We start from the raw sequence: 24797 nt of genomic DNA, 5'->3' as shown, positions 1-24797 counted from the left end.
CTCTCTCTATAGCTACCTGACAAGAGGTGGAAGCAGGGAGGGTGTCAGTCTCTTTTCTCAGGTGAAAAGTGATAGGACATGAGGCAACGGCCTCAACTTGTGCCAGGGGAAGTTTAAATCTGGTATCAGGAAGAATTCCTTTATGGAAAGGGTGGTTAGGTATTGGACTAGGCTGTCCAGGATGGTGGTGGAGTCACCATTCCTGGAGGTATTCAAGAGACATGTGGGTGTGGCACTTAGGAACACAGTTTATAAGTGGACTTCTAGAGTAATGTGATGGTTGGATCTTATGGGTCTTTTTCAATAAATGACTCTATAATTTCAGGATACAATTACTCTTCACAAATTTTTCAATAATACATGGGAAAAATTAGAAAAATAACTATCTAGCCAAAAGCAAGAAAACTGCCTGTACTTTATCCTACTGCCACGTCCCACAAGGACTTGGAAAGTGTTAGTCAACCCACCTCACACTGAGAGCTGTGAACAGATGGCACTTCTTTTAGACAGAAACCATTAGTTCAAACTGTTTCAGAAACTACTACAGAATTCCATTGTTATTCCCAGTAGGATAATTTAATTAATGTTATTAAAATTCCAGCCAAATAAGCCTTATGGTATATTAACAAAAGCAGAATTTTTAGAAGTATCATGATTTCATTTTTATCGTACAAGAAGTTAAAAAAGCTGAACATACCACACTTTATAATGTTACGTAAAAATGTAGTTTAATTTCATTGATCATGGGAGTTCAATGTGTACCTTATTTTGTAACTGTGCTTGGATTTGTGTGTACACTTCTTACTGATTACTGTTTTTCTACGCAAAAGATGAAGTAACATCTAAAATAAAACTAATTAAAGTTCGAACTAGTAGCTGCTGAAAAGTAAGAATAAAAAAGTGATTGTGTTTACGTTTTGTCCTGATATCTACCAACCAAAAGCACTAACATCTAAAACTTAAGAGTAAGTGAGCCCTGTTGAACAAACTTGATGAAAAAAAAAAATATGGGACTAAATACACTAAATGACTGAAAATTTCCAACTGACAGATCTCAAAAGGCATGCTTCTATAAGAGACTGTTAGAGGGAAAGGAAACGGTTCTGTCCACTTCTAATATACACACATAAATAAAATCAGAATAGTAACCTTTACTTATCTCCTGGAGAGATGAGAACACAGAAATCCAGGTTTGCCTTATACATGGAACTTTACTTTCCCCAGCAGAAACTCGGCAGAGGAAATATTCTGCAAACTACTTAGGTTCTTTAAGGTGTTTACTAACTTTTATCATTTGTTTTCTGAAATGCCACTTTTCCAATTCCAAAAGTGGTACAACAGATTTCTTATGGTTATATAAAGCCAGTACAAAAACACTGTAATTTCTGAATTTCCAATTTGAAAACTAATAGGAGTATGCTGTTGCCCTCCAATAATTATCCAGCTAAGAATACTGATAACCCTGAACTACTTAATCAGAACATATGCTTGCTACTCTGTGTGTACACTCACCAGTCGGGACTCTGTATTTTAACTAGTATATTGAACTACATATGCTAATCCCAGCCAACAAATACTACACTCCAAACTGGAAGCTCCTTCCCTCACATTCAAAAAATCATCAGAATCAGAAAAGTGAAGAAATTAATCATTATCTCTGATACTATTCACCATATGAAGTGCAAGTGATTTTATTAAGAGCATGAATGGTTACAGCTCACAGAACTTCTTGTGAGGATAGCATCTTATTTGAATGTTTTAGTGAATCGTAAATCTTCTGTATATTTTTGCACTTTCAAGTTAATGCTTTTTTTTTTTTCCTTCTCCCTTTTTATTTTAATCTAAGTCAAGGATTATGAAGTATGAAGTTCTGTCAATCATTTCAATAACTGACGTTATTATTTCCAACCACACTGATGTATTTTAATGCTGGTGAAAACTTGTTTTTCTAAGCTGCATTTACAGAATGTTTCAGTTTACTTCAAGATTAGAATCTCTGTGCAAACAGAAGTTTTACCTTGGCATCTCCATCTGGTAAGAAGAGGTAAGCTCCACTCTTATCCCGGTTACTGGTAGTTCCATACCAAGCAAACTCCACCTTCATTTGGTGATTTTTACCATCTTCTTTTGTATTTATTTTCTACAGATAGAGAATCATGTTTGAAATAATCGGCACAGTTAGATTTCCACAAGTAAGAACAAAAGTTCTTAAAAAAAACAACAAAACACAACTGTTTTGAACTATAATGCAGTATACCTCCAGTAATCCAGACATTCCAGAAAACCATAATTTCATATAAGAATTTTCTAAGATTATATTATCCACAGAATTTGGCATCTCTTTTATCTTGAAAATTCTGTCTGGCTTCTCCTGCACGCTGTTCCTTCCACTCAAGTATATATCATAGTCTGCTAAAGTTGTTTCTGAACTCGGAACTTCCAAAAGCTGGTAAACTCCAAGGCCCAAAGGTGGTAGATGAGCCAAGAAAGAGATCTGTCGGGAGCAAAGAAGATGCTGTTACTAAAAATACAAAAACTTTTTATAGCAAATGTATGCTCAGTTTAACTCGTTCTGTTTCAACAGGCAAATGAATATGAAATTACAAATAGCATTCCAAATTCAATGGCTGAAGTATGTGAAGAATTAGCACACAAAAATGTCTGTATCACTGATTTGCTTAGCATCAAAATTACTATTTATTAATGCAATAATTATTTTGAATCCTGCTAAAAAAAAAAAAAAAGAATGTAGCTTGTGATATATATATTTCTAAGCATATATGCTATTATTTAAAGGTATGTGTGTAGCATATCAGTTGAGCTTGGACATGTCACCAAATATGCATTTAAAAATCCAGAAATTTAAACAATAACATTTTATTTTTAGTTTCTGTTCTTTTAGGAGTAGAAAGTCATCTGTACAGGAAAGTAATATTCAAGGTAGATCTCCAAAACAATTTGCTTAGAAACTGAGTTACAAATATCTTATTTCTTCTTCTTTAGTTTCTGCAATTCCCACGTAATGATACTTATCAATAATAATCTCTTCAGAGGACAACTGAAAAACATTAATTGAATTATCTTTGCAGGAATGTTATGCTGAAATAACTTCAATTTGGCTCCTAAGTCAAAAGAAATCAGGCTAAGAATGTAAGGTTAAAAAGAGAGCTCTATGTAGTACTGTTATATCATTAAGAATTTCATAAAATACATTTTCTGATGTGTGACTGTTGAGGCCAGTCTTCTTTAATGACATATGTCAAAAATTCTCAGAAACTATTTAGAAACAAAGGTGGAATCAAAGCCATCTGTCAAACAGTGCAAAGTAATGGAGATTACTATCCAGTCTGTACGCACCCAGTATTTGCTGCTCATGCAGCTGAAACGGATCCCTAATGTACTGTAACGTATTACAGAAGTTTAACAACTTATCAGTTTAAAAATATTTAAATTTATGTTTTTTTTTTCTTTTCGCTTAAGGAGACTGAATTAGTGTCATAATCTGCTGAAGGCAGAAATAACAATATTTGAAGTGTGCTTTCATTACTGTATCATTTTATTCCACTGTGAATCTACAGTATATGTCAAATAAAACTTCTTTAATGCTTAAATGCTTATGCTTAAAGCAACATACCTGATATGCTTCATGTGATACTGTAGTTGCTCCATCCCAAACAGCACTAATCTGGACAGTAACAGCTTTTCCAAAAGGTGATAATAATTTGACCCTTGGTGAATTCACATGGACTGAAACCACTGAAAATCGCTCCTGTTCTGTAGGATTATATATCAAAAGGTACCTGCAAAAATATATTTGCCAAATTATCTTTTGGCAAATAAGTTTCCTCCTTCACTTTTAATATTATTGCACGTAAATTTTACATACGAAGCTTTAAAACAATGTTAGAACAACAGGTGCATACCACAACAAATAAATATGCAAAAACAACCAGAAAACAATGAATAGTTCACAAATTCTTGGCAGACTTTTCCTTAATGATATTATTATATTATACAGATGATTCACACAATAGCATTTTTAAAAATCCTATGCAATCAAAATACATTAATTTCAAATTTTAGCTACTAAAGAATTGCTATTAATAATTACAATTACACATATTGAGGTTATTTTAGATTGATTTTTCTGGCTGAAATGTTTTATCCATAGTTGCTTTCCCTTGAACATACCTTAGAAATGAAGTGACAAGCATAATCTGGAGAACGTACACATATCTGATTTATATTCTTTAAAGAAACTACTTTCTCTCTGCTATAAGGGAAACTTCGTAATTATTTAAACTATAATTTACCAGAATTCCCTATGACACTTGTCTGCATATACACTGAATTTTTTCACTAGGCCTGCACAGAATAGATAATTTGTATGTAATCTAATGCCTGTTCTTCCATTTCAGTACAGGTTTAGGTCACTAACCAAAATATTTCACCTTGAAACTGAAAAGTAACATTTCATACACACACACACATTTTTTCTTACAAGGCCATATATAGTAAAATATAAAAAAAAAAATGTACCAGAACATCTGTGCCTCACACATCTGTAGTACTGCCACTTTATTTCCCATCTTCTCATGTCAAGCTCAAAGAATGCACTATTTACAAGTTTTCCCTTATCCTCTGTTTATTTTATCCTTAAGAAAAAAGTCTTCAGCAATGAAAAATGTTCTTGCCAAGATCTCTAATTGCATCTTAGATACACAGCAGAAACAATATTCTGTCTTCAACCTCCTTGAACCTTCCCACTGTAAAATGCTGTTTATTTCTTCATGAAATCTTATCTTTCATCAGATTCCACCTCATCCCACCTTCAGCATTTCTTCTAAGTAGAATCTCCCCATTCTCTGTGGCATTTTCTACACAGATTCCTAAGGGTCTTGTCAGTGGTTTTCTTTCTTTTCCTTCCATTTCTTAGCCTTCATCAACTTCAACTATCACCTTTGAACTGCTTCATTTCGAACTCTTTCCTTGTATCCAAATCACAAATCTCATTCTGTCACTCTCTGAAAACATCATCTGTAGTGTGAGCCTCATTCAAGAACCTGCCATTCTGACTGTAACTCTTCCAGATTCCTTACCCATACATTCAGGTACTCTGTGTTCCATTATTAGGTAGCCTAGTACTTTGGTACAACTTTAAGACCCATCTAATAAGTTGCTTATATAGCTAAACCCTTTCAACTTCCTTCTTTTCCAATATTAGCTCTAAATTGACTGAGGGAGCTCTCCTCTATCAGAGGGGAGTGAGGCCTCTTGGCACCTTTGATCTACCTTTAGAAAAGCTGGGCAGGCAGTGGACAAAGAAATGCTGAGATTACACTTCAGGCATAGGGAAACAGCAAGATTTCAGTGCTGAAAGGCAGAAGCAAACTGCACAGAGTTAATAAGGAAGTATAAATTTTAACTCTTCATTTTGAGAGAAATGACTTCTACACAGGATCAGTGCCAAAAAGAGAGATTACATTAATCCACCACTAAGGTATGGTTGCAATACAGACACCCAAGGAACATCCTTCCTTCCTCTCTATACTGCTGAAAATTCTCATCCACTCTCCTCCCACACTGTACGTATATTTTTATTTACTTATTTATGCAAATGTGTTACTTTAGTTTTAAGCTGTAACTTTGTGTACTATGTTACTTTAATTTTAACGAATTCTGTTTTGCTCTACTGATACTGGGAATCCTTATGAACACTAACCAGGCAACCATTTCCCATTATCTTGTCACTGGCTCCCTCCTTTCACATTCATCAAATTTTGTCTGTTTTCAATCTCACTGCCCATCAACACTAACCTATTATCTCAAAATCAGTAGAAAAGGTGAATTCCAACTTCTCATTAATTGAATAAAATAAAACCAGAGGCTATATTAGATTTTTCTATTAAGACCCTTCAGATAACCTGACATACATAGAAAGTTTCCTATAAAAATATTTTCTGTCTTTTAACTCCTTATTTGAAGCTTCCTGTGCTGAAGGGACTGTTAAATTATGAGTGCTGTGCGTAACAATGATTTTTCTTGCATATCTATGCATCTAGCCATGGTAAGCTCTCTACTAACACAACCAGAATTACACCGGGACACATTTTTTGGCCTTGTTTCATGTTGAGGACTTCAAAATTCCAGATAAGACATTAGTTAACATTATGCTAGGTTAGCTTTACAAGTTGTCTTTAGCAACTTCTGCAAGACTCTCAGCCTTCCCTTGTCTTACATAGGTAATTATTACACTTTGCTTGTTCTTTTCTTTTTTCTTTTTTAATATGAGTTTAAGTGTTAACATAACTGTTTGTGTAACTGATGTGGAAATAAAACCAATCTAAAACACTGTTCTAGAAGCCCTAAGAAGTAGGAAGACAAAACAAAACAAAAAACAAACAAACAAAAAAAACAGCAGGTTCACAAATGTTTTTCTTTTTTTTAAAGATTCCTCATATACTATGAAAGAAGAGTGCAAGGGTTGTCAGGAGCAATATAGATAAGAGATGATACAGCACAAAAGCTCCGAGTAAATCATCATTCTCATCTATCAGAACATTATAGGATTGTTTTATTTATACTTGATATAAATCTGAAACTCTGAGCTCTTATGCTTCTAAGTAAAATGATAGCTTATACTTAACAATTCATTTTCAGTGATGCTGTGCATCCTCAATAAATTTACATTATCCGCTACACAAAATTTTCATGTGAAAATACTGCAAGGAATTTCTTCACCTGCCCACTGATATAAACATGTTTCACAACTTCGATTAGAGTTATGTCAGAGCTTCCCATAACAGAAGCTCCAGATCTTAACAACTGGCATAGTATTCTTGTATTTCATTTGACTATGTATTTTTTTAGCTATTTGGATAAGAAACATTTTGTTTCAAGTTATGTCTTATACCTTCTTGAATCAATGTGTTTTAAGTTCATTATGTACATGTCAAATGACACAGCAGTCAAAGGTATTAATGGCAAGGCAAATTTTGTGCAGTAGAGATAAGGAATTTTGTCCAGACACCAGTATTTTGTTTTCAGCACAACTAAACTAAAATAATTATACTGAGATATAAATATTGTGCATTTGCAAAAGCACTGACTAATGTGATTAAATTGTGTTATTTCTGAAGTACCATTCAAGGTTCACTCATACATAATATTCCACAGTAGCTATTTTCAATTCTATATGAAACAATTAAGGCACACGTTTCACTTAAGCTGTATCATTACAGAGAATGTCATCTGCAAATGCAGAGTACACCTGCTTAATATATTGTGGTTACATTACATAGACTAGTAACATGACGCTATTTAAAGGTTTTCTATTCCAGAACTGAAGCATGAATATGAGAAGTACCAAAGCAGTAAGCAGTTATCCAGACCACTGGTCTTTGGAAACGCCACCAAGAAAACTACCAAAATTTACATCTTTTGTCAAAAGAAAAAATAGAGGTTGGAAAAGAGTCTACTGGTAAAATTCAGAGGAAAAAATTAACCCAGACACTTTAGAAACACCAGCATGTCTAATTCCTGACTACCTTTTCTTTAGTTTATTCCAGAAATCAAAGAATTCTGAAACTATTAAAACTATATTAACTGTATTGAAATGAAATTAAATCATATATCTTCTTACTGATAAAACCATGGCCGATTGTTTCGCACAGAGACCACGTTTCCTCTGTACATCAGGACTAGAAGTAAACTGCTCTCAGTTTACTCATTTTCAAAAATGAGAAACAGATGCAGATCTGAGCTCTTAATCCCTAACAGGATGCATCTTTTATGTACAAATATTTGCAATTTCAGAAAAGCTCATCCTGCCACCTGCTTTTCAGACAATTTTGTAACGATACACCTTGAATTTTTTGATCCTATACTTCTTGGATCTCTAAAACCCAAAGTCAGTATATTTTATTCATATATGCATGACAATTTTCCCTAGATCGTATAACACACGGCATTAATAAACTCTTCTACTAAACATGTACATTCAAGTGTCAAAGAATATCTTGATTAGTACCTGTAGTAAAAATTAAACTGGCTGTGAAATACTTTCAGCCACAGCTGAAAAAAGCCACCCCACGTTTGTTTTCAGATACTTTAATAAGTTATCAAGAATATAAATAAAACAGTTTAGCTATATTCATAGGTAAAATACGAAAAAAGCTGTTGCAGATCTCTAACAACTTTAATCTTGGTCTTCTAGAGGAACGCTAGAGCAATTTTTCTTTTTTAAACCAAAAAGTTTTCATGACCATTTTTCTTTTGTTTCACTGATGTGGATAAGCATATGGGCATACATGTATGTCAATACATGCACACATCCACTAGTAACACCTGCAATAACAGTTACTATTTTCTTTTGAAGTTCATTTAACGTTGTCTTCTTACATGATGCCTCTGACTGATGTGAGAAAAAAAACTAATTACTAGTAAACATTGGAAAGCTAGTGACAAAGGATTATTTGAACCACCAGTTCTTCAAGACACTAGGATATACAACAGCTTAGGACATCAGACTTTGAGAACCAATTACTTGAGCTCATACTCTGATCAATTTTACTATCCCAATGACAAATTTTCACAGACAGATTTCGGCATTTCCCATAACTCATCAGAATCATTTCACTGAACACATATGCTCAATTTCAGTGCAAAATTGCAGGAACAGCACCTCTGAAGCTGGTCAGTGTCCTTCCCTTTTCCATAATAGAGGCAAAGCTAAAAAAAAATACTAGGTGGTGAAAACATCTGAAATACTAGAATTAAATCCAAGATCAAGGAAAAATACAAGCCAAGAAGGCAAATAGTATGCTATATAAATAGCCTTGCACTGAAGGATGAGAAAGAACAAATAGAAGCATGTAAATTATCCTGGAAGTGAAAAGAAGGTATGTTGGGGTGGGAGGCAAGTGAATTGGAAGGAAAATTGTTGAACCCACTTTAAAATGCTTCAAGCCCCAAAACCAATTTGAATCATGTCTACATATGCTAAAACTCAGAAAAATCACCAGAAGGACTGGTGTGTTAGAAACCAGAATTCAACTAGAAGGATAATCAGAATTCCAAACAACTCAAATTCTCTGAACATAAACATCTCACCGGAATGATAGAACAGTAAAAACTGTCCAGACATCGAATGAGTGTCCAAAGAAGAATCAAAACTGATCCACAGTTGAAAGTATGCAAGAAAAGATTACTCTGAAAGATGTAAGACGACTCAATAGATAGCAATTTTGTCTAGTTAGTAAACATTTAGGCATAAGGGAAGAACAAATTAGGGATTAGTATTTAAACTGTGCAAGGCACCATCTGCGATCGTAGATGCCAAAAACACAACTGTGTGACTTCTGCTGTATGTTGGGGGGAAGGGGAAGAAGAAATGGGAGGAAAGGCTAGAATCCTTAAAAAAAAAAAAAAAAAAAAAAAAAAGTGAATTGACATTACGTAGTATGTTTCTTTGGGGGTGGTGGTGAAGGGAACAAACAGAACCAAGACTATCCACTTAAAACAGACATCTCCATTTGTACATTGCAAATATGTATGATTTCACCAGAAGAAAAGAAACTTACATCGTTTTTGCACAGACGCCCATGAAAATAGACATATTTTCCTCAGATTGTTAACACAGAATGAAATTAAAAACAACTACACAACAAAAAGGATTCTTGTGTTATTGAAGAAGCTCTCTCCTTCTTTCTATAGACTATGGGGAAAACAAAAAACTTTGAAAAAGAAAAATAAGCATAAAAATTCCTTCTCATTCAACTTTTCTTCTTATATTTTACACAAAACACTAGACAAAAATAAAAAATCATACCAAGTTACTTAGTTCTCTTCAAAGTTCTTACGGTTTATTATAAGACAAAGTCAAAAGTGTCTTTTAAGGGATTTTTCAATTATAGGTTACTTCACCCCATTTTTCCCCATATCTAGCCTAGTTTGCATGCATTTCTGCTATAAATTACTAAAGATGGAAAGAGCACATAAAACAATTCTTCTGAAAGTTAATGACATTTACCTAAATTTTAGCATCCTATAATTCAACTTCAGCTTTTTTTTGCTTTGTTTTTAAAGGGATTCAGGGTATTATCTGGTCATCTTGCCATACTACTCTTTTGGTTCTTCAGAAGTTGGACACACTTGCCTTCACTGAAGACTGGTATTTTTTCTACAACTCCACAACTCCAACAGTTACTAACATGAGTTTAAAATCAAAGTTACACAGCATTTCAAGATACCTTTCTGTTACAATGAAAAAATATTTAATGTGAAATTTTGGTAACAATTTTTTAAAGAAAGTCTTTCAAAATCTGACATATGAAAATCATGTGTCCAGTCCAGTGACTGAAGTTATTCAATCTAGTTCATACTTGTTTCAAGGAAAATTTGATTCTGCAGGTATTATTTAAAAACACTCCTCATTTTCACATCTGCCATATGAATATTTACTTCTGAAATGTATAAAGCTCTCCAGATTTCATCCAAAATATACTTTTTCTACTACATGTTACTCATAAAAATGAACTATACATAAGCCTCTCTCTTAAATTATCAAGAATCCCACTTGATTGACAATTTTCTTTTAATAGTGGCAAACCCTATAAAAAAAAAATAAGAAAATAAAACCATGAAATCAAATTGTCCGTTACTTCTGAGTTTGGAAGTTCTTAAGTCCTTAAGGAGTTATTGAATGCATTTTTGCATTGATATTCATGGATATTTAATTGTCCAGTAATATGTTGTTACATATCCAAAGATCATTTTCTTCCAAATTTATGTTGAGAAAGGAACCAAAAAACAATAATACCCATACATAAAATAATTCAGCATTAGATTTTATTTATTTATTTTTTTTTTTAAGAAAAAAATAACATTTCCATGTCAAACCATACCATCAAACCATACAGAAATCTGAAGTTAGGAATTTAGAATACTTCCTCTATGAATACAGCTGGATTTATTTCCTTTATAACACATATATATAGTATATATGCTACATTGATATGTGGGGAGGGACAGAGTGAAGATCAAGTATTTTCCAATATTAGGAAATATCCTAACCTTGGCATTCCTAGTGAGCAACCGATGTTGCTAATAATTTAAGTAGTTACTACTCAACATTTTTCACCTGATCAGAAACCTACCTATCCATTGTAAATCTATATAGAGAGAGTATATTTACTATAACTCTGTACAGAGTGGTATATATAAATGTACCATTCTGCAAACATTTAGTATGTGAAATAGTTAAAATATCCAGCACTCAGTCAGCTCATCAACTCTTTCATGAAGTAGAGAAACACTCTTCATTTTATAATCAATATTATTTACCAAGTGTCAAAATAAAGTTTGTCAGAGGAAAAAATATTTATCCTAATCAGGAAACATTGCCTGCACAACAAACTGAGAATAAGGTAGTGTGATGGTGTGCTGGGAACAGCACTTGTAAGTACAGCTGTTCTCTCTCTAGATCGAGTTCTCACACAATCATCAGGTTAACGTTTCATATCACTGGATGTTCTTGTATGCCTCAGAACACTCCACTGCTCTGGTTATTCCAGTTGGTCTAATAAAAGACAACTTGTACAAAGCAGCCTATAACCTTACTTACCTGATTTGCATGTTTATACATGTAGGTTGGTTTGCTGCAACTCTGAAGAGTAACTTCAAGACAGAAAAGGCAAATCTATGTAATCATAATAATAGGTCTAGAAGCTTGCTTTTCATTGACCCCTTAGCCAGAATTAGTATTCAGCAGGACCATCTTTGACAAATGCTACAACTACTGCAGCTTCCAGAACTGTCTATACGTTCATCTCAAGCATCCATTTTGGTAACAAGCAGTAACGCTTTTATTACTTCAAATTAAACATTTCTTCTAATTATTTCTTCCTTTCTTCCACTGCAGATAATAATACAACTGTTTTTCTTTGTAACAAACCTCTATGTAAAGTCTCATGTTTCCCATTATTAGATTTTCGTGTTTTGTTGTTTTGTTTTTTTTTGAACAGATTATACCCATACAACACCTCTTTGTTTGCTTTCTTCAGCTTATTACTCCTGCTTTCCTGCTAAGACTTCCCATACCTTCATCTTATTGCATTTTCCAAAACTAGATACCATAATTTTGCTGAACCCTTCACCATTCTAAGTACAACATACTATTTCAGTTATGTTTTACACAGAACACGTCCATTTAAATAATCCAAAGGCAAAATGGCCTCTGACACCATATGAATAAGGCTCTCTGAACCTGTGATATTCTGCAATGCCTAGTCTTTTCCTGCTTCTCTAATGTCTAGTTGGTTAGCCCCCACATTATTTTACATCTGATGTGTAATACTTCTATTGACCTATGTGCTAGCGCTCTATGAAGCACTAGCTCTAGTTTATTAAGATAATTTTAAATTTCAATCCTATATAGATTGTTTATTCCCAGGATGATGAAAAAATTTGTATTTTATTTAAATTCTATTAACATATGACTGATACAAATAGAAAGTATTTTGAAATTTCATGATCTGATCAAAAGAATTCATTGCTTGCTTGTTTTTGGCCTCACTTTGCACAAAAAAACTCCACCATCCTCAGATGGATGACTAAGGATACAACTTGAATCATATGTAATATCCAACATTTATAGATGAGAATCAGAATTATCGTTAGTCAACCAGCAAGCTTGCTACTCAAGTGAATGAAGGTAAAAAAGCAAAAACGTGCTCACAAGAAACTGACCTGAAACTAAATAAATGTGTGGAATTAAAATATGATGTTAAAGTCTGACTTTCTGCTTCTCAGTTTTAATAAAAAGGGAAGAGATCAAACCTACTTTATTATTCCTCTTTTGGTTAGCAGTTTGTTTTATGTTTGTTTTCCTTGTTTGTTTTTATCAGCACATCATGCAAATGAATGTTCAGAAAAAAGCTACAGCATGTTAAGCTCAGAAACTACAGAGAAACTGTTTTAAACTGTATCAGCACATTCTAATTATATTACAACATTTAGTTTCAATAATTGCTACAGCCTTAATATACCCCTTCTTTGAGACAGAGTGGACGCTGAAACCATTAGCTTGCTGACTATACAATCCTGGACTTTAAATGAAACGTGAAAGTGTTTTGTGAGGAAAACCTTAGGATTGAAGAGCTGCAGTCTCAGATACACTTTCAGAAGTAAACATGAAATTTAGGTCAGCACAAGCATGAGTGGTTTCATAAAAATCCAAGTTGACCAAGCAGTCTTACTCTCTATTGTCAGAGAAAAAAAGGACAAGTCCTCTGTTAAAGGAGATTCTGATAGCTTCTCGAGGTGCTTTTCATTGACTGTAGAAAGTCTAAGGATATATTTCAGCTTATGTTACTGGGTAAGCTAAATAATACCAATATAGTCGTCTATACCACGTCCAGCTAAGCTTCTTGTAAATTTAAGAAATTGACTTTGAGACTACCCCTATTATCATAGATGTAACAAAAATTAATTTACATCTCAGCTACAGCTCTTATAATCTAAATAAACTACTTATTATGCGTTAGAATGCCTTGAATATATACATGTATATTGTCGTGGTTTAACCCGGCTGGCAGCTAAACACCACGCAGCCGTTCGCTCACCCTCCCCCCTCCCTCTCTGGGACGGGGGAGAGAAATGGAAAGTGAAGCCCATGAGTTGAGATAAAGACAGTTTAATAAGACAGGAAAATAATAATAATAATAATAATAATAATAATAATAATAATAATAATAATAATAATAATAATAATAATAATAATAATAATAATACAATGATGATAATAGTACTACTACTAATAATATATACAAACAAGTGATGCACAATGCAATTGCTCACCACCCGCTGACCGATGCCCAGCTTAACCCCGAGCAGTCCGGCCCCCCTCCCCCGGCTAGCCACCCCTATATATTGTTTAGCATGACGTCAGATGGTATGGAATACCCCTTTGGCTAGTTCGGGTCACCTGTCCTGGGTCTGTCCCCTCCCAGCTCTTACTGCACCCCCAGCCTGCCTGTTGGCAGGACAGAGCAAAAGTCTGAGGTGTCCTTGGCTTGGTATAAGCACTGCTCTGCAACAATTAAAACATCGGGGTGTTATCAGCACTCTTCTCATCCTAAGCCAAAACACAGCATTCCACCAGCTACTAGGAAGAAAATCAATTCTGTTCTAACTGAAACCAGGACATCTATATAATCAAATATTATCAAATATGAACTGATTGAACAGTACAAGGTAGAATGAGAGGACTAGGGGAAATGGTTATAAACTAAAAGAGGGGAGATTTAAATGAAATGTTAGGAGGAAATTCTTCACTCTGCAGGTGGTGAGGCACTGGCACAGGTTGCCCAGAGAGTCTCTGGATGCCACATCCTTGGAGGTGTTCAAGACCAGGTTGGATGGGGTCCTGAGCAACCTGATCTAGCAAGTGATGTCCTTGCCTATGGCAGGGGGTTTGGAGTTGGATGATCTTGAAGGTCCCTTCCAACCTGAGCCATTCTATGATTCTATGATTAAGATTTTTACCTCTTCTTAAAATGAGACATCTTTTCCAGTTTATGAAAAAGAAAAAAATTCCCCCAGAAGAATTAGCAGGAATCTAATCTCAATTTGGAATTATAGGCATAAAACAGAATGTGTTGTTTTCATAAGGTATGAAAGCAGAGATGTAAGTAAAATATATGATCCACAAATCAACTTTCCATTATAGAATGAAACTGGTTACAACAAGAAATAAAAAGAGATGCTAGCAATAATTCAGTAGTATCACAATAACTCAGCAGCGATTTGGTTAACACAAAATGGAATTATCCTATGATTATGGCCTCCTCTTTAAATGCTGTTAAATACTTACTTTGGCAATAAAGCCATCATGTTAAAATTACGTATTCTTTGTAAAAGCCATAAAGGCTGACAGTTCTGATTAACATACAAATAATTAAAAACGGTGATTTTGTGCTTTAAAAAAGATTCCATTATCTTATCTTGACATTTTAGATTTCTGTATTACTTCAGCAAGGCCTTCCTAATGACAAACCTAAAGTCATTTCTTCCACCATTAACACAGGTAAGAGAACTCACAGACCCATCAATTCTTTCTGTAACTGTACAGATGTATCTTCATTATAACTATAGCTCATGCAAAAGGCAGAAAATTAAGTACACTACAAGTATTTAATTCTTCTACTCTCACAGGGAATACAACCTTAGCATAGCTTTCTCAAGAACAAACTATTGGACGTCCTCAGGTAAACAGTGTTCACAGTAAACACAGACAACATCACAGTAAAAACTATAAATGTTGAGAAAGAAAAAAAAAAGGAAAAAAAGCCACTAATACCAACCTAAGACAAGACTTGTAAAATGTTATGTACCTACTATATATGCCAGATACATTCCTGTGACTTGAATGGATTTTAGTGGCACACAAATCCTAATCTGGAGCACATAACTACTCTCCAGTTAAGGATAAAAGGATCAAGTCCAAAGGCACTATTTTAAATTTCTCTTTTAGCACAAAGTTGTGAGGTCTGAAGTCCAAGATGGGCTTGAAGCCCCCTGACTTTTTCAGGATCAGGAAGTGCCTTCACTAAAATCCTTTCCTTGTTCCTCTTGTAGTGCAGGCTTTATAAATCTGCATTTAGAAGGGAAAAAAAAATCTGGTTCAGAAGAACAGAAAGACTTAAGTATGCTGTATCACTTCAGCCTGTGCCTTGAGAGCCTTGGGCTAACTGAAGTGTTGCCTCAAAGCAACTCCAATAAAAAGGCTGAAGGGGACAGTGCCTGGAAATAGTAATAATAATTATAATAATAATACGCAAGTATACTAACATACTGAATCAGTGTGGTTTCTGCTTCCAACACGGCTTCAACAAGTATCTGCACACAATCCAGATCTTTCAATTGTATTCAATTCTTTACTAGCATATTCCTTCACAATGATCACTTTTTTCAAAAACAAACCCAGTTTTTGTTTTGTATTTTTTTTAGACACACCTCTCCCCTGTGTGTTTAGTTAGACTATTCATTCTGCCTTTCGTATTACACTTCCATTACAGGCTGTTTTCAACAGAACTCAGAAAAAAGTTATCACCTAGTTGCAGGAGTTTTAATGTTAATGTTTAATGTTATTTTTTTAAACAACATAAGCATCAAATACAAGTATCTGATAAAGACTTCACAATCTGATTGCACTATCACTACAACCCAAACAAAAAAAGTTGAAATGCTGTATATTGAGCTAAAAATATTAAACTTGGGCACTTTTGAGAAAGACACAACACTACAAAATGCATCACCTTATTTTCTGGTATATCTTTGGAACTGCAATTTCAAAATGCAGTCAGTAAAAAAAACTACTAATGACAGACTTTCATGAGTTTATCAACAATAAAACAGACTGAAAACTGAAAAAAAAAAAAGGTTTAATATACAATAATTTTTATGTGTTGAAAAACTTATGATTAAATGTTTGAAATATAACAATTTTTAGAGCCTGAGCTCAGAGGCATGACAGTCAAAACTGAGTTTTGAAAAATAAAGATCAATTCCACAGAAAGCTTCTGAGTGCAACTAATTGCAAATCAAAGCTCCCACTTTCTTCTTGAGAAATAACAACACCTAAACAACTCAAGAAAATGAATCTCAGTTTTCAGTTTTTAAGATCGAACCATTACAGCAAAATAGACCCTCATCTCTTAGCTTATTTCTTGTTTTGCTTTCAGAGTTCCCAAGTAAAACTTTTAATGAAAAGCCAGTGCCCCTACAGATGCAAGAAGTCAGTTATATCAGCACAAGTAGTGTATAAGAAACCTCAAAACAGTAAAAATGGAAATTTCTGAAAAACTGTTTTGACAATAAAGAGTGGGAATTAAGGTGTTGCTAGCTCGTTCACACCCCTCATTCCCTCTTGTATCTGTCAATGCAGAATTTGCACCCTTTGGTCACAAAGGTAGTTGCACAGCCATATTCTACCTACGAAGCACAGTAGATGTATCCTGCTTTTGGTTTTGTTCATTCCAAAATCAGTGTTTTAAGTAGAATAATTTTTACATAAACATTTATTTCATGTCAACATCAACTGATGTTTCAAGACTCAGATGCCTGAGTTATGCTGTATTATCCAAGCTTCTCTTTGCCTTTGCAACAGCTCTCCATTAATGAAAATCAAGAGGAAGAATATTTTTTAACTACACATTCAATTTAGTCAAAATGATCTCGAGTTTACAACGGACATAACTTTTTTTTTTTTTTTTTTAGCAGTTACAGAAGACCTGAAATCTAGTAAACTGATCAGACACAATTGAACACTGAGATTAACACTAAAAAAATGTTTAAAGAAGTCATTAGGTTGTAGTCAGCCTAAGCAGACAGGGCACTGGAAACCAGAGACGTAGCTTTTCACATATGATTTCAAAGGATTTTCTCATTTTTGTACTACTGTGCTACGGACAAAAAAAAAAAAAAAAAAAAGCTTAAGAGATGTTTCTTAAGGAAAGAAAGTTGTCTTGAGGCTTGATTGAATGACCACTCATTCATCCTGTCCACCACCCTTGCGTTATACAACAGAGGTATTAATGAGAACACAACAAGCTTGTGCATAGTTCTCCCACTATTTCATGCAATTAAAAACTAAAAGGGTGCTTTTTCCTGGGGAAGAAGTGTGCTTATTAATAACATATGAACTCCCACAAATATTTTGGCCTCATTTTAAATGCTATTGTAGTTTTTCTTGTTTTCTTTCAAATTTCCCACCCCACCATTAACAGTTCAAAATATCATTGTTTCAACTGTCTTTTTTCCCCCTGCTGTTTTAGTACATACCTAGAGATACACATACATACATGTATATATCTTACCTCAAAACTCAGGCAAGCAAAATAGTTACTTAAAATGTCAAATGCTGGTAAAGCATTCTGTCCCCGAAACTACATTGGACAACTGTTTAGATTACTTGTACCAACACAGGCAACACAGATAAAACAAACAAACAAAAAGAAATTCAACAAAAAATCCACGACTGAAGCTGCAGTTGCCAAACAAGAGTATTAAAACATTACCCCAGTCCATGGCTAACTTCTTAGCTCAGAAAGACACTGCTCCTTTGCTGTAAAGCTTACTCAATTGCTTGAAATCATCAGGACAGCTTCCCTTTTTGGCAACTCACGCCAACCAGGTTTCTTCCTCAAGCAAGTTATGTTTCCTGACATCTTATAACCAAATACATTAACATACACAATGCCAAGCAGAGTTTTGTACATGCTTTCACCTTTGCACATTTATATTTTATTGTACATTACGCAATCAAAGCTAATATCATAGCTTTAATTCTACATTATGATGCTGTGTTGAGAAAGCAGTGGGTACACCTGTCAAGGGAATCCTTGAAAATGTAACCATCTTGCAAAATTTTAAAGGTAAATCAGAACTTTCATTCTCAAAAAAAAAAAAAAAAAAAGATCAGGAAGTCTGTATACAACTTCTGTCAAACCCCTGTTCCCAGATACTAAAGTAAGGATAGCGTCACAGATAATTCAGCCTACTCAACCAGGAAAATTAATCTTTCTGTCATGAGTTGGATGTCACTAAAATATTTGGTTCTTTCACAGGCCTTTGAAGCAATCATTTATTACAGTGTAACCTGTTCAGAATTAATTTCCCAGGATTCACTCCTAGGTTAATCATATTTCGCCAAATATTTATACTAAAAAATCTACACTGGTATAGAGCACCAATTCAGGTATTTGACCATTTATCACATTCCTGTGTAATACTATCTCCAAGAAATGTCTGGAAATTTACACTGTCGACCCTTTATCAACAGTGTCAGCCAAACTGAGTGGCAAGAGGTTATCCCCACCCTGAAGTCCAGTGAGTGCAAGTCTCTTGCCATTTGGGAAACATGACCTTTGGTAGCCTATAACCTAGAATCATGGACTATTTTGAACATTTGAACAGGACTCTCACATAAGTATGATGCAGTATCCGATTTCGTCAATGCACAGACAGGCTGTCTCTTAGACATACTATAGAAATTGCTAATTTCAGAAAAGGATAAAAGCAGTTCTGCATATGGTTGGAAAAACCATATGCAAAAAGCCTGTGAAAGCTTTGTTTTGCAGCTAAAAGTTAAAATTACAAAAAAAAAAAAAAGTGCGGAATTTCTTTTTCTTTATGCGCTAAATAACTAAATAACAACATATGAAGTCCCCTACACAGAAGTGCAGAGCATGGAGTTTACCATAAACAGCTTTAGTGTTATTTATTTATTAAAAGCAAACACAAAATTAAGAACTGTCACAGATTTAAAACTGAATAAATAAAATTCTCCTATTCAAACTGGTCAATGTTCTAGAAAAAAATGGTTTAAACTTCATCACCTTTCCTAGTCTTAGTTATCCCTGAATTCTCTCATCCTGGCATATGGTCCCTCAAGCGAAAAGAAAAGGAGCAACATAACCAGGAATCCACTGTGTGAATTCCCCACAATGAGCAGAGCTGGCCACAATCATAGAGTCAGCAGCTTTTTGCTAGCCTTCTATTAAATAAATAAATAAATATCACCTGCTGTGCACAGGTCTTTATTTTAACTTCCTAAGAAGGAACAAAACTCTAACCTAGTCTAGTGGGGAAAAAAAGTCCATAAAAATTTAACAGAGCTGAAAACGATATACTGGAGCATCTTCCAAGAGGAAAGAAGTAAGAAATTAAGCTACATTAAACACTAAGTCCTTTATGGAACCATAAGCCAAACATGAGAACATCATACAAGATGAGGCTGACCCCCAAACATTTTAGATCACAAAACCTAGAAGATTCCACTCTCCTGATTCTGAAAGGCCTCTTAGTCAGAGCAAGCTCTTACTTTTTGCTTCCCTTTGAATCTCCATTTTAATTCTTACACTCCAGTCTTCTTTTGCTCCTTGATAACAACATACTTACTAAAAATCAGACATTCTTGCTGTTCCATATTAAAGTCCATATTCTTTAAGGTGGCAAAAAGCAGTCCAAAAAAACTTGTCAGTCTGCTAAATCTAAAAATATTATATTGTTGAAATCCAGTTTTTCTATCAGCAGTGTCAGAATTAAAAAAACAATAGCTACGTGCCTCTTTCAATTCCTTTTTTTCTTCTTCTTTAACATTGCTTTGTTTAAAGTGGATAGTATTGACTTAGCAGCAGCAGCAAGAATTTCACTTTTTTTTCCTACTGAATTCCAACCCAATTAACACTTCTCACAGACCACTACTCTGGTACCAATAATTATATGAGGATTTACATAGTAAAGGGAATAGAGGGATATTGTCAAAATGTAGTCATATTAATATCTTGTATTTAGGGTTTGTTAGCTGGGTTCTTTTTCCCCAAGCTGTGAAAAAGAATTAACTAGGCCTTAACTTCAGCACTCATCTATCAACTATAGGATGATTTGAAGCATTCCATGATGGCAGAGTTGCAGTAAAATTTTAAATACTTTACCTATTTCATTAAAATCAAAACATAAAAAACATCCAGATTCAGAAAAATGATGGCAAAAGAGTATTACAGAGTAATGAGATGTACAAGTGGGCTACAAAACAATACCTAATATAATAAAAGCTTGAACCAGCTTGAAGGACTCTTCTAAACTAAATAGTAATCTGAACATACGTTGTACTAGAACAAGGATTACTGAAAAATAGAACTTTGTCCTCTTTTTTTTTCCATGTAAGTTCGTTGTACTATCTCTCCTACTGTCCAATGAGTCTGTCATTTCCACTATTAAATACAACTTTCAAAAGCATTGAGAACTAAACTAAAAACTAAAAGGAAGGCTGAACAAGAGAGGCAAAAATATATAACTTTTCTGTTGAAAAGCAGATTTGAAAATGACAATATCATCTCTGTAGAAAAAAAGGAAAATGATTAATTATCAGATTGAAAAGAAAATATTGCATGAGCTTTCCATTAGTAGTCTGTTACTGTAAATTTATAGGTGATATGAATCAAAACGTTATAATGATCAATTGAGAATACAGAAATTTTTTAAAAAACTTGACAAGGAAATGCAGAACTACAAAAAGCCAAACACTCAGCCAATTAAAGAAAAATAACAATTTGTTACTTTGTTACAATGACCTAACTTCTATACACAATAAAGGTATATTAGAACACAGTAACAGAAAGAAATCTAGACATTTCACGCTACAGACATGGACAATAAAGACTGTTGTGAATAGACAATAAGCATATAATAAAGTTTTGATGAGAAACAGATAATATTTTTCAATCGCCTCAAACTTCTAATTGAAAAATCAATTTCTTTCAGAAATTTCAGTCTGGACTTTTAAACATAGAAATATTGAATAATAATTTATCAAGTTGTGTTTAAGATTCTACTGAAATAAACATCTCTACTGATTACCTAGATAACTCACATGGATAGTCATAATATTCCTTTAAATTCCATAATATAACCTTTAAACAAAAGTTACAGTCTCAGCTAACATTGCATTTTTCACAATGGTTATAATGTTAGTGGAGCTTCAGAATATAACCAGAGATTAAGTTAGAAAGCTAGAAAAACTAAGCTCATGTTTATAAGACAAAATACCTGAGCATACATAGATTTCAAAGAAAAACTTGACAACAGAGGAAACGTTCAGTAATGTTTCCTTATGCATTGCTTTAAAGTGTTTCCAAACAGGAAGCACACAAGCAGCTTTTCAGGCAGCAGTATGAATATTCCCTTGCCTTCTTTCTCCTCCCCTTTACCACCATGGTTTTTATTTCTATTTTATATCCTATAACTGTGATTACACACTCTGGAACATTACCTTTATCTTATCTGACTTACCGTATTTTCAAAATACCAGACAAGCGGTCTAAATCAGCAGTTATTTACCAATGTTACCGTCTTAGAAAGCTAAGACAAGTTCAGAGAACAGCAGCAAAAGACTCCTAAAATAATACTAATTTTAAAATAAATTTTTTGACGTGTATATCTCCTTAAGGTAGAACTACAAGGAAAAAAGCAAATGCTTGAAATGCACTGACACCAAAAATTTTACTAAAGCGTACTATGTAGCGGCATAAATGGTACACTGGATGCAAACAGAAGACTTATCAGGATACAGAAGGGAAGTGGGGAATATTTCAACAACTAAACCAGGCAAGGGAAATCAGAAGCATGCAAGAGTCGTGGTCAAATGGCAAACAAAGTCTATGTTATAACTTGCTTCCAAGTCAAACAAGTGTTTATATACAATATATACCATATGCACCCAGAAAAAAATATCTGGACAGGTGCTGAAAAAGTTGAGAGATTTTAGTTAAATTAATACCTAGGCACCTACATTTTTGATCATCTTGAACAAGCTTAAGATAATCTATTAGCACCTATTTAGCATCTATGCAGTCCAATAAGAGAATAAAACTCCTATGTAAAAAAAAAAAAAAAAAAAAGCATGTAAGTTTACATGACTGCAATAGAGACAAGGTTGTATCAAAACTACAAATGCGCACATATTATATACATTTAACTTTAAAGCACTGAAGACAGTATCCCCCAAAAGCTCACAAGGTCCATCCTTTTCTAATTAAAGTTTGAGTTTTTAAACAGCTGTAGTTATAAGAGTCTAACACCTTCATAAATTAGGCAAGTCTTAGTTCTAGCAAGCTAATAGAGAAATTAAACACTAACAACAGCAAAATAATATTCACTACTTTTTAAATGAATTTTAAATATTTTGCTGTATAACAACAAAAAATATTTATATTACTAGATCTATACACCTAACAGCTCTAATATCTATAGATATATCTTATTCACTTTAGTTGGGTGTGCCATCTTTTAAATGAACTTTTAAGTTATTTCAGGTTGGATACTGGATAGTCATAGGGATAGCAAAATGTCACTTCCACTGAATGTTCTAAAACTAAATTTAAATAAACAAGTATGCATCCTTAATACAATGGAAATGTAAGTTAAGATAAAACTATATCATGATTTTTAGATCTTATAAAAATTAAGATTTCTTTCATAATGTTAATTCAGCCAGCAGTAATTATGTTCAATTTGTTTCCTTTATGACTGTTCTCAGTCATAATGTATTAAAAATTACAGTGCTGCACAAGCATACAGTAAACAGACTACGTGTTGCACTACAGTTGAATTCATGCCATGCGGGTAACCTCCATATTTTGAAAGTGCTATATCCTTTTTCAAATACACATAATAATACTAGCATAATAAGCTAGACTGCATTTTACATTTAAAGTGAAACTTAGAAATGAAATGGCACCAGAACTACCAGGTAGTGAAAAAGAAACACAGTATTACTAAAAGATCTCAGATATTCAATAATATGTGAATTACTTACCTCGGTTGCAATGTCAGTTTTATAACTGTCTTGTGTGGCAAAGAATCTTGGGAAGATTGAATATCATCCTACAAGAGAAAATCTATGAATTAGCTTTTGAATACACATGATTATACGTTTATGAGAGTTATGTCAATTATAAAAACTTGTTGAAGTACAAAACCATGTTGGCCGTAACATAAACAGAACCCTGTTATATCACGCTACATGGGAAGATGTCAACCTTCCTCTCCTCAAAAACTGCTTTGCAATTTTTATATTTTAGTAAGAAGATCTTTTTACTAAAGATCCTAAAGAATTTAAGACAGAGAGAAGAGAATAAAAGAAAAAGAAAAATAACAGCTCACTTTAACCAATTCAATGGGAAATCTTTGCTCCCATTAACTATCCCTTCCTGTTAGATACCTTTATCTCATTGTCACCCCTAATTTTCATTCTTGCATACCAGAAATCATAATCACCAGCCTCCTTGAGATTTTCCAAAAAGTTATCAGATCTTTATACTAACTTCCTTTTGCTAAATATTTACTCTCTGAAACTTTACCATCCTGTATTTTTGTCACAAGGACTTAACAGTTTGGCATTTTGGCAGATCTTGTTGTTACCTTATAAAGTACATAAAAACATCTTTCAGAAACAGTTTGGGGTGTGTGTATAATTTTTATGTGATACAAACTACTTCAAGAATTGTTTCACAGTATAGAGAAATCCCTGTTTTGTTATTGGTGGTGGGGTTTTTTGTTTGTTTTTCACTGTTTTCGCTCTTTTCTTAAATAACAAGGATCCATCTCCAGTGAAATAAGGTAGTGATGAGACATTGCTACCACCAGACTGCTTAAGTCTTAAAGACTGCTTAGTCTTTACGCAAGAAAATAGCTCAGCAGCAGTGTTGAATTTCTATAGGTTCATGTAATGGTGACCAGTACAGAATTTGCAACTGATGTGAAAAGCTCCTAGTTCCTCAGAGTATTCCAACACATCCTCAAAATCATGCTTTTTAAATCCAACTTTTGCCATATACATGAAAGCTTTCTTTCTGCACCCAATGAAACAATACTAATATTCAGGACTGGTCCAATCAATTACATAGGGTACATAGTACACTTCATACATTGGATCTCAGATCATTCAGATATTTATCTATATTTTTTTTTATTTTTTTTTTTCCCCTCCAATTATATCTCCTGGAATACTGCTACAGTCCTCCTTCACCCATCAAAAACAACAGCTGTTTTCCACCGTGAAGTCTGTATCATTTGTCTTAGTTGACTGTCTTGGTATTCACTGTGAACACCAATCTATGATCAGTTCTTGATATCAGCTTCAATGAGCAACTTGATGGTATTTTAAAACAAGTGCCTTTGAACTTTCAACTTGTTCAAGGTTTGTATATTCTGAAATATGGGAAACTTCTCCCATT

General features: G+C 33.8%; 1 protein-coding gene across 1 annotated transcript in view; it reads right to left on the bottom strand.

The window, feature by feature from the left end:
• MAN2A1 (mannosidase alpha class 2A member 1) overlaps nt 1-24797 on the bottom strand; it is a 131850-nt gene that overhangs the window by 46150 nt on the left and 60903 nt on the right. Inside the window, exons 12-15 of the mRNA XM_082783086.1 lie at nt 23378-23445; nt 3635-3800; nt 2258-2494; nt 2018-2140 (exon numbers count right to left, since the gene is read on the bottom strand). Coding sequence (XP_082639212.1) covers nt 2018-2140; nt 2258-2494; nt 3635-3800; nt 23378-23445 — 594 coding nt within the window. The remainder of the gene's footprint in view (nt 1-2017; nt 2141-2257; nt 2495-3634; nt 3801-23377; nt 23446-24797) is intronic.

The sequence above is a fragment of the Aythya marila genome (genome assembly GCF_965140915.1).
Source record: "Aythya marila genome assembly, chromosome: Z".
Taxonomy (NCBI): domain Eukaryota; kingdom Metazoa; phylum Chordata; class Aves; order Anseriformes; family Anatidae; genus Aythya; species Aythya marila.
The sequence above is the reverse complement of the archived record's forward strand: the minus strand, read 5'-3'. Positions and strand labels throughout refer to the sequence as shown.